The following is an 11,739-nucleotide window of genomic DNA, read 5'->3' as shown; positions in this document are numbered from 1 at the left end:
AAGATCCTCTTGGATTCGTATGTGTTTAGTATGGGATTTCCTGGATGGCTAATATCCACACAAACAATTAGACATGGGAAGGGGAAAGGCAACACTTCTTTAGAATTTGAACTGCGAGTTGTATTTTTGTAACGGGCTGAGCAGGAAACTGAGGCTCAAATTTAAAGCAAGCAAATTTATTTTCTAGTTAAAGATGAACATGTGTAGATTTCTTTTCTGCTTTGCTAAAGCTTTTCAGACCATGGGACCTTTATGGTAATGTTTTCATTTTCTTTCAAAAGTACAGGAACTTTGAAAATGACAAATAATCACATATGCACACAGTTGTACTTATACTTGCCTTAAGCGTCAAAGCTTTATATGAGACCTGTTGCTAATACCAGTACCACGGAATGATCTCATCTTTCATTCTGGCTAAATTCCAACATACAATTTCATTAACCCAGGTACTGCAGGTGATAAAACTCATTTTTCCCTAAAGAGACAGCTAAAAAGTACCAGTTATACATTTATGAAGTACCAGCAATCAAAATTATGGATTTTCTAAAAGGTTTTTAACTACTTTTATTGAAAGGAAAATCGCTGTCTCAGACTTTTGTGACACTATTGCTAATAATAAATTTTACCATTTAGACATAGCAATAATGTGGGAGATGGTGTCAATAAAAAGTATGAAACAAAGATGATCCCTGTCTCTTAAGTAATGCTTTCTGATTAGATACCGGAAATTAAAAGTGGGAAACATAAACTAAGCACCTAAAACTCCCATATGTGGTTATGAAAGACAAGAGGTTTTGTTCCAGCACAGTACACAGCACACAACAAATATCCTCAATGTAAGGAGAGAGATGCCCATTTCATAGCTATCTGTCCACTTGGAAAGCTGACCAAACGAAGTAAAAGAGGATTACCAAGTAACTCTTATCTCCATATTAAAACGATACAAAGTAATGATAGTTGTGATAATATCTTTGGGCCACTTCGCTAAAACTTTTACTTCTAATATTATATACATCACTAGAGGGCAGTGTGGTATTTAGGCCACTCTGACCTTTTTAAGTGATGCAACTATTGGAAAGGTTTTGAACTTCCGTACAATGTCAGTGAGGTTAATAAGCACGCTGTAAAAACCTGTGGCATTCAAATCTGAACTCTACTCTGCACGTTTGACAATCTGAGGAATAAAATGAACTATTTTTTTTGTGTGTGTGTTTTTAGATCTGTTAATAGGCAAGGTATATTTCACACAGCACAGATTTCATACATTTTGGTCATCCTGTTAGGTCACTTACAGGAGATTAACAGCATGGAAAACCTTTAGCCAGCCACCTATTTTATGTATGTTTGAAGAAGTGAGCTGCCAGGGCCATGTGTTTGAATTTTAAGACCATACATATCCTTGGTCTATATACAGGCTTCAATATATGCAGGCTTTCCTCCCCCTACACACTCCTCATTGCACCAATTTTACCAGAAGTCTCTGTTTTGTTAACTCTGGAGGTAACTTCAGTTCTAAAACTTTCTGACACGCAAATAATAGCAATTAATGCATTTGAAACAATTTATGATTTCCGGCCTTCCTTCAACGTGTATTAGCATATACCTGATCTCTTTAATGTGCACTTTTTCTTCCCAAAAACCACAAGCATAGTTGCTAGAATTTCATGTGCAAGTGCTTAAGGGGTTGAAAGTTAACACCTTTGTGAGCTGAGCAGCCTCACAGTGGCTGCTAAACAAAAGCCTCTTTTAGAAGCTTTCCTGAAATGTTTTCTTAACATGTTCCAAGTAGTTTTAGGCAAGCAACTAAAGTAAACAAGATGTTGCCATGATAAAAACACTTGTGAAAACATTGCAGAGTGTGCCGAGAGAGTTTCTCTCACACAAGCCCTCCTCAGTTTTATTAAAACTAAAATTCACATGATGCAGATTACCAGCAAGCCTCCATTTACAAATGACAAAAATCTCCGTTTTAAATATATATTCTAATGTGTTACTACTGCTCCTACAAGCACTCCAAAATCACAAAGCACACACACATGCACATGAATACTATGCAGGTTACTGTGTCAAAAGTTATTTACTCTTGCAAAATAATAATTTGATTTAGAGGAAGAGAGAGGGAGAGATGTAAATAATATTGGATAAAACCCCACTGGGGTTTTGAAGTACCATTTTTGGTAGTCCCTACTGAAAATATGTTGAAACGGTGTTTGCCAATATCATAAAAAGAGTTTTCCCTTAAAGTTAAATGGGCATATAGTCAGGGTAGAAACAAAGGTTTCCCAAAGTTAGTTGCCCATCTAATTACATCTTCCTTCCCCAGGAGGGAAACTTCCAACAACAACAAAAAATTTTTGTCCCCCTTTCCCTATAATAAATGTGCATACTGTTCACATGCTTCTTCTCTGCATTCTCCTGGGAAGAGCTCTCAGCAAGCACACACTGCTAGATCACATTCTCCTATGGGTGTTCTCTAGGCTCCATAATGGAGTAAGGTAAAGGGACCCCTGACCATTAGGTCCAGTCTGGGGTTGCGGCGCTCATCTCACTTTACTGGCCGAGGGAGCTGGCGTTTGTCCGCAGACAGCTTCCGGGTCATGTGACCAGCATGACTAAGCCGCTTCTGGCGAACCAGAGCAGCACACGGAAACGCCGTTTACCTTCCCGCCGGAGTGGTACCTATTTACCTACTTGCACATTGACGTGCTTTTGAACTGCTAGGTTGGCAGGAGCAGGGACCAAGCAACAGGAGCCACCACTGACCTTCTGATCGGCAAGTCCTAGGCTCTGTGGTTTAACCCACAGCGCCACCCGCGTCCCTACCATAATGGAGTACCCTGGAGCAAAATTTTACCACGAAAGCCTGCCCACCTGTGCTTTGCAGGAGAGGCATACAACTGGAAAACAAAGTCAGCAACCCAACAACAACCAGTAAGGCGTTACATTATGCTGCCCTCTGTTTTACTTTCAACTGCCCCCCCCCTTAATTCAGACATGTGGTTTGTAAATGGTATGTGAATTTAAACATAACAGTGTCATAATAGCCTTGGTGCAAGCTATGATTTGGAAACCAATGTCAAACCATGGTTTAATAGCCTCCCTTTGGCAGTCCTTAAAAACCAGTTCTGGAAAGCTGCTGTAGGGTTCAGATATAACAGCAAATCATGGTTCAGCATTGTGCTGGAACTGTGAACACTACAACGTTCCCAAAACAGGCAAGCTATGTATTTTCGAGAAAATACCGGTGTAGAGTTTGGAAATAATGAAAACCTAACTAAACTACTACAATTTTTTTTTAAGGTACTCAAGAACCTCCTGCATAGTATTCCCATATGGCAGTGACCCACATAGGGTTCTAAGGAGCAATTTAGCTTAAATTAAGCCAGCACAAATCACCCCGTTCCATACTTTGCTTGGGAGTAGATCTATACCTAAGCCTAGCAAAGGGAAAACAAGACTTTAAAACAGAGTTTGACTTATATCATTCATTTTGCTGGCTTAATTTCTGCTGAGTTGCCAAGTCACATGGCCAAGCTGAACTGAGTTATGAACCAAAGGAAGTTCCCCTGCTCAGACACAGCCCTCACAGCCTCCAGAACATCCACTCTTTTGTGGTTTATGCCAGCATAAGATCCATCTGTCTCAGCTCAACCATCTGAGCCCCAGCTAAACCCAGATGAGGGTGATATGCTGGGGATCTGCTGGGTTTAGCAAGAAATCTGCTGAATCTGCAGTCACTGCAATGGATCTTGGGTTTGGAATCCTTCCCTCATCCACCCGGGAGGGTGGCTGTCCCTAAAAAAATGAATCCATTTTACTGGGATATCCTAAACTAACAGCAGATTCAGCCATGCACTTTCTAGAGCAGCTTTCCCTAATCTGGTGTTTTCTAGAGTTTTTGGACTACAACTCCCACTATCCCTGATTATTAGCCACTGTGGCTGATGAGAGTGATAGCCCCAAACACCGCAAGGGGTATCAGGTTGATGAAGGTTGGTCTAGAGCAGGGCGGTACTGCAAGAGTACTTTGACATGGAACCTGTGGGCTGCTCACTGCCTTGCTGTGTAGGAGGGCAGCGAGCCCAAAATTAGACACCCCCTCCCCAGCCCTTGTGCTGCCTTCCTAAAGCCAGCTTAGTGAGGCAGTGGGGTTTGAGAGGGCTGGAGGACTCTAGGTTTGAGTGGGGCTGGAGGACTCTAGGATGCTGTCAGAGCCCTCACACCTCCTTCTCCAAACCCAACACCTCACTTATTACCTGGTGGCAGGGGGATGTCAAATGTTGCTGAGGGCCACCAAAAAAGGCCTTGAGGGACACATGAGGCTGCACGCTGGACCGCCCTCTTTTAGAGCCCTGCTCTAAAGCATGGGTAGGCAAACTAAGGCCCGGGGGCCGGATCCACCCCAATCGACTTCTAAATCCGGCCTGCGGACGGTCCAGGAATCAGTGTGTTTTTACACAAGTAGAATGTGCCGTTTTATTTAAAATGCATCTCTGGGTTATTTGTGGGGCCTGCCTGGTGTTTTTACATGAGTAGAATGTGTGCTTTTATTTAAAATGCATCTCTGGGTTATTTGCGTAATCTCACTGTAAACAAGCTGTACAAGTGACAATAAAGTATTTCAATTTGTGGGGCATAGGAATTCATTCATCCCCCCAAAAAAATATAGTCCAGCCTCCCACAAGGTCTGAGGGGCAGTTGACTGGCCCCCTGCTGAACAAGTTTGCTGACCCCTGCTCTAAAGCATCTAGATTGCACGGATCCCAAACTGCATGTCTTTACCCTACTACCCCTAGGTTTGAATTATGCAGTGACTATTGGGAGTGCTTACTGCATATCAAATTACTACATGGGTGCCAAGAAGCTGCACACCTCATCAGCCCTCATGTACTGTAATTTCAAAGAACTACCTGTGTGCCCAAGAATGGCATTTATCTATAAAAGAAGAAAAGAAGCCCAATGGCCCTTCTACTGCCTCCCATATTATACAGCCTTAGATATTTGAGGCAGAGCATACAAAATCTGCCTGCATTTTTGTTTTCTTGCTGCAGAGAATGAGACCATTCTGTCACAGCAGTAAAAAGTGGACTTGTTTTTGTTTTTCTGTATTCGAGGCAATGCAGGGTGTGTTGGTTTCATTAGATTTAGCAGAATCACCTGCTGGTAGCAGTTAGCTCTAACTGATGGTACAATTGCATGACAACCAGTGGCTGACTGCCTCAAGGGGTGGAGGGAAGAGAAAACACAGAAAACCCTTGTGTAAAACTGCAACTTATTTTGAAAAGAAACAGGGAAATGAATGTGTACAATAGCTTATGTATCTGCTGATACTGATAAGCATCCTCCTGTTAGCTGTGAGTGAAAGACAACTAGGATTGTTATTTGAACAGAATTTATCTTTAAAATCAAAGACCTTGTAGTGTTCCTTACCTTAGGAACAAACACTACAAAATGATTACAGGTGTGTGTGTGTGTGTGTGTGTGTGTGTGTGTGTGTGTGTGTGTAAAAAACCACCCTTGGTTTTTTTCTTTTCTTTTTTCTTTTCCAGCCTTTATTATATTCATTTCTCAGAATGTATAAAACAAAAACAAGACTCCCAATTTCTTTTCTTATCTAGGAGAATTGAGGGCATTATAAAAGATTTGCCCCTTTTGAAAAATGCTTTGTGCCCATGAAATTATCGCATAAGCAATGTTAACAGAGTTAAGTTATGAAAGGCTATGAGGGTCACAGACAATGTGGCATAGAACTGACTACAGGCGTCCCCCCCCTTAGGCAGGGGGTTAGGTACCAGGCCCCCAAGCGCATAAGCGACAACCGCATTAAGTGGGGAGCATCCTCTAAACACTCTGTAAATGCCCTCTCTGCTGCTCTCTCTCCAATCCAGACCAGAAAATACTGTATCCAAAAATATCCACAACTAGAATTGAAGCTCTGGGGCCAGCGGGAGGCTGGAGGATGTGCAGAAAAGCGGACAGTTGTATAAACGGGCAACATGCGAAATGTGGAAGTTAGAAAGAACACCTTTGTCAGTGGTAGTTTCCAAAATGACAGTGGTAAATACAAAAACAGACTACAATTTACAAAAATGGAATGCCTGCAGGTACCGTACTAACTTGTCAGTGAGGTAACTTTTATACCGCATTTAACACTGTTTTGTTTTTGTTTTTTGGTAGTGAGGAGAAGTCTGTGTCAAACTACAGGGGCTCAATTAATATAATTAGAATTTAATTTAAGTAGTGTTGACTTTGCTTATTAGATACTTATGTGACACAATTAACGATGCATGTAGTTTTGGCAGTCTGTATTCAATAAGAGCAGTTACAAAATCAATTAAATAAGGAGGATAGACTCCGTTGCTTCTGTGTTGGATCTAAGGTTTGGTGAAAGCATATACAAGAATGACAGAGGACTGTCATAAAAACCCAAATACTACTGGATGCGATCTGCACATGCAGCAGAGCTGAACCCAGTAATCTGTTGATCTCAGACTGTGCTGGTTGAGGGAGGTCCTTTGGCAGTCACCCTGAAATGTCCTTCTGCCCAGGCTTTACTGAGGACAACACGACTTGCACATCATGTGTATTTACAACAGACACCTTTGACAGGAAGCCACCAACAGCAGGAGATGTTTTCAGCTCATCTGAAGGTAGATTCATGCTTAATGAAATATATGGAATGCCAAAAAATAAATTAAATATTCTTACTTTAGAAATGACTGGAAATCTTCGCATACTGCTTCACAGCCTGGCCATTTGCATACTCCGTGCCCATAAAGCGGATGGCTATGAGAGTGTTCTTCGTGGGATAAACTGATGGGGAAGGAAAAAAGCAGGAAAGCATTATTAAGGTGGTGCTTTGAATGACTTTAACTTGCTGCAGCGCTGAAAGCAAAATATGTAAGTATAAACACATAAAAAATGAAATATTCAGGAACGCACAATTCCGTTTTGTTTCAAGGAAGCCCTCCTTTGAGCTTTATAAGAGAAGAGTCGCAAATGTGTTGGGATTGTAGCAAGCAGGTTATGTGTGTCTGATTGATTAATTAATTAGAAGTTTTGTTAAGAACTGAAATAAACATAGGAAGTGAATGCTGGGAACATCTGACAGTGTAGCTTTATGTCTTAGATACAAAAAGTGTTTGAAAATTGCATATTTACAGTAGATGGAAGACTAAATACCCTTGCAGTTTATATCTAGCATCTTAAGTAACTTTGAGGGTTATAGGTACTACAAAACACTGTGTAAGACACAAAGAAAGAAAAGCACGCATATCTGTGTTATGGCATCTTTCACCCTATCAGAACAGACCTGCGTGCTGCCCTCCTCTTGATGCCTTCTTTGCAGGTCTGCTCATATTTCTTAGCAAAAAGCGAATGTTTCCCAACTATACAATTCATTTTAACAAGAAACGTAGCAAAAAGGGAATTCTGTCATTTCACTGGGATAGAAGGGTGCCATTAACAGCAGCACTGCTACCTAGGCCACCAAGACAGAGCTTATAAAAAGGTGGTTGGGGTGGGAAGCACCTTTTCAAACATCGAAGAGTTAAAAATCTAGCAGGATTCCAATCAATACATAATGATTTGGCCACACTGCTCCAAGTCATGAGATGCTTTGATCCAGGCCATGTGGTGCTCAGGGAAATGTATCTGTTGCATTAACTGATGAACCATGTTCTGAAATATCTTTACTCAACTTCTGCATGGAAACGTCTTCAGCAAAGGAAATTATTTTTTCCAGCCAATTTCCATAACCTTAAATGACTTTTTAAAAGAAGAAATGTCAGTTATCTTGAAGGGTGCACTTTTTTGTCCACATTCATTTCTTCTCACAAATTGTTGTCTTTTTTTGTGTGTGTGTGTGTATGTTCAGCTGACTCTCTTGCAAGCTGCAAGCTCAAAAGCAAAAAGATGTAAAAATAATATTAGACATGCATGTGTCTCTATCAGGCATTAACTACAAGTAGGGGTCGGAAACCCCAATCCCCCCCCCCCGGTCATATTCAACACATATGAATATGTTACAAATCAGTGTAAAATCTTACTTCATAATTGCTTTTGGTGAACAACAGAATGAGCAATTTGATATTTTTACTGGCTGAATTATAAGGGTTTTCATTATTACTTAGACTTATATCACACATTTCCTCCAATATAAAGAACCCCAAAGCAGCATACAAAAACCAACATGTATGATACACACAAACAAAACAAAACCATTATAAAATCGCCAATAAAATTCCATAAGCTAGAGAGCAACCAGCAGAGTAGCTGATCAGCAAAATAGAAAATTAAAAGCAATTCAACCAAATGCTTGTTGATTTTTTTAAAAAAATGTCTTTACTTATTTCTTAAAACTACTCACTGTGAGGGGCCAACCACATTTGTCCACTATGGTAAATGCCCTGTTTCTTGTCACTGCCTCCTAAGGATCTTGTGAAGGTGGGACCATGAGCACAGCTTCTCCAGCTGACCTAAAAGAATGTGAGGGGCCGTATAGGGCAGGGATGGGGAACCTGTGGTCCTTCCAGGTGTTGTTGTTCCTGTCATCCTTGACCATTGGCCATGCTGGCTGGGGCTGATGGGAGTAGAGATGAACCACATCTGGAGTCACTTCTAATATAATATTTGGCTGGGGGTACCCAGCCAGATGGGCAGGGTATATTATTATTATTATTATTATTATTATTATTATTATTATTATTATTATAACAAATTATTAACCCACCCACCAGCCCCCTCTCAGGGCCCTTGGCATGCGGGAAGCCAACATGCACTAAAATGTCCAATTCCCTCTTTACCAGAGGAAGAGCTCCGTGGGGAAGGGGGGACAGTGGCTTACTTTCGCAGCTAGGCTGGAGCTGGAAAGGTGGGGAAAGGGCCTGTGGAGTCATTTTGGCTGAGGGCGCCTGGTGGCCATGGGTGATGCCGGCGGGCGTAAGCACCCTGAGGCCTTGGTAATGCTCGATCAGAATCCTTTACACGATCCACGCGTTGGACATGTCTGGTCTAGGGCATCAGAAAACTTCTCAATGGAACGGAAAATTTCTCTATGCCCGTTACCCTAATTTTTCTGTCACTGGAAATAGGTAAAAAGATGCTACACCTATTACTTTTCAAGTGCATAGGTTAATCTCCAAGTTGGAAATCAATTTAATTTGCAGTTTGCATAGCAGTACAAGAATCATTTGCCGCAATATACGTTAATTTCCACCAGCAATTAAATTCCAGCAACTGGAAGCCCATCACTGAAATAGTGGAGAAGAAAAATTGGTTGGGAAAATTGGTTGCTGTAGCATGTGATTCTTGGACTGCAACAGATTCTGGTGTGATCTACCTAAATATAAGACACAGACTGTTGTAGGTTTGAGCTATCACATAGTTTTACAGTGTACATTTACACGCACATTTTAATCCTCCCATTGCATACACAAAACCCACAGCAGGTCAGAGTGTCAAAATACAGAACATTCATGCTGCTGCTGTTATTTTATTTATATAGCTCCACAAATGTGCAATGGCGCTGCATGAAGTACAAGAGGACAGGTCTATGCCCCAAAGGGTATACAGTCTACCATCTGACGCATTCGAGATAGAGGAAGGAGGGGAAGAGAGGCATAGTAGAAGAGGAAGAATGTGCTGTTGTGTCAATTATGTGTACTTGAGCTTAGTTACAGGGTGGTTTGGGGATTATCTTGCGTGCTTTGTTAGCTTTGAGGTATTGGAGATGCCTTCTAACAGAGCCAGTGTCTTGCTTTGGAAAGAACACCAGACTTGGTCCAGGGAGAGGGGTATTCAAATCGTCACTCGGCCAGGAAGCTAACTGGGCAGTGTTGGACCATTCACAATCATTCAGCTTAAACTGCTTCACAGTGTTATGAGGATAAATGTAGAGGGAGCGAAGGGTAACATATGCCACCCTGAGCCCCTTGGAAGGATATCCATCAATTGATCAATCGATGCAAATCATATCCATGCCCACTATATTGGTTAGTACAGATGGCAACAACCTCTGTACTTTCAATAGATAAGAATAACAGCAAACTGTTTCGTGTGGTTTCTGGATTTGGATGCCACAATAAACTTTGACTGTAATGTAAATTAGCTGAGGCTCCTCACCTGGCTAGAACACCCTTCCCAGCATCCTCCGGCACAGCCACAAGGTGAAGATTAGAACCTTTTGTTTCTAATTTAGCAAAGTTTAGTGTTGCATCTGAACTATAAACTGTGGTTAAACTTATGTACGCTGAAACAAGACAGCATTATATAGCATGGTTTGAAGATGGGTGGTTTCAAACAAACCATATTTAAGATTGCCCACAGCTTGTGAAGTTTGGATGGCACAGCAAACTGTGGTTAAATAAAAATGGAAAAGAAAACTTCTGTATTCCCCCTGGTAGGAGTTGGAGGGAGCACAGGGAAGGCTAGACGTGTTCTCATCATGATAAACCATTGTTCATCGTGACATCCAAACTCTGACAAAGTCTCAATAATAAAATATTAGTCGGATAAAGTCATACATAAAGACATGTTATCTATGTGTAGTCTTGCTATGTGATATAAGTATATTTCAATAAACTGTTTTTCAGCTGCGAGTAGTAGGCCTACAGTTTTTAAAAAGAGAAGAGCACCAATTTATTTCCTGAGTAGACAATTCAGCTTCATACTGAAGGTAGAAGGTCCATTTTAGGACAAGCTCTGCTAGGGGGATTTACAGCTGATGTTATATCACACCCAGCTGTTTTTAAATTGAATATAAGACTGTGTTTTGTTGACGTTATCAACTGACTTGAACAGAAGAGTGGGAAACCAGGCACTCATATTAGCAGCCCATTAGGATCAATGAAAAAAAATTGTAGCTATGTCTGTGTTTTTTGTTTCAGTACCTGGCAGACTTTGCAAACATTTTAAAGCACAAGCACAAAAGCCACACAAATACAACAAGGAAATGACAAAATGTCCATGTGTTCTATAGTTGCCAACTTGTAAATGCCAGTGCAAACCACATATCTAGTTCCTAATCTGTTTTTTAAATATATCTAATAAAGACTAATAGCGCTTGCCAATTTTATGAAAACATCCCCTGAGCCCTATATGTGAATGTATATAGAATTCTGCACAGCTGTGTTCATGTTATGAATCATGAACACTGCTTTCTAATATGTAATCTGGTGGCTTTTGCAGAATCCTAAAAAATCTTCATTTTCATTTTATATTTGGAAAATAACATAATTTGCATGCCCAAGATATAGCTGTAGTAACAAAAACCCCACTCTCTATATAAATATGCACCAAAAAATTGGGAAAATCAGTAAGACCCTGTAATATCCAAAAAGGTTTGTAATTCAGAACTGAAAACAATCATGCCAGGACTATGCTTCATGTTTCTTGAACTATTGCCATCAAGTGCTGACAGTGTTATCCCCCCCCCCTTACTCACAATTAAATTCCATGTGAAAAATAAAAATGAAACCAATTTTTTTGTGCTATTCATATTACTTGGGGGAAATAAGGGACAGAGAGAGGCAGAACTGAAGTAGTACCAAAAGCAGTTCTCAGAAGTCCTTGGGTAAAATCAAGAGAGCTGCCAATAACAGGATGTGTAGTTAAATGGGAACCTAAAGCCAAGATTGCTGCCCCCTACACTGCGCAGCAATGGAGAAATGATGATGTTTTCTCCATTGGCCAGCCAATGGATGCTCTATGTCTGCTCTAATCCACTCTAAATCACATTAT

General features: G+C 40.8%; 1 protein-coding gene across 24 annotated transcripts in view; it reads right to left on the bottom strand.

Moving 5' to 3' along the window:
- FOXP1 (forkhead box P1) overlaps window positions 1-11,739 on the bottom strand; it is a 536,656-nt gene that overhangs the window by 57,061 nt on the left and 467,856 nt on the right. For all 24 annotated transcript variants that reach the window (XM_053378208.1, XM_053378193.1, XM_053378192.1 and 21 more), the window contains one exon: window positions 6,709-6,813. In XM_053378208.1, the coding sequence (XP_053234183.1) occupies window positions 6,709-6,813 (105 nt within the window). The remainder of the gene's footprint in view (window positions 1-6,708; window positions 6,814-11,739) is intronic.

The sequence above is a fragment of the Podarcis raffonei genome, chromosome 2 (assembly GCF_027172205.1).
Source record: "Podarcis raffonei isolate rPodRaf1 chromosome 2, rPodRaf1.pri, whole genome shotgun sequence".
Taxonomy (NCBI): Eukaryota; Metazoa; Chordata; class Lepidosauria; order Squamata; family Lacertidae; genus Podarcis; species Podarcis raffonei.
The sequence above is the reverse complement of the archived record's forward strand: the minus strand, read 5'-3'. Positions and strand labels throughout refer to the sequence as shown.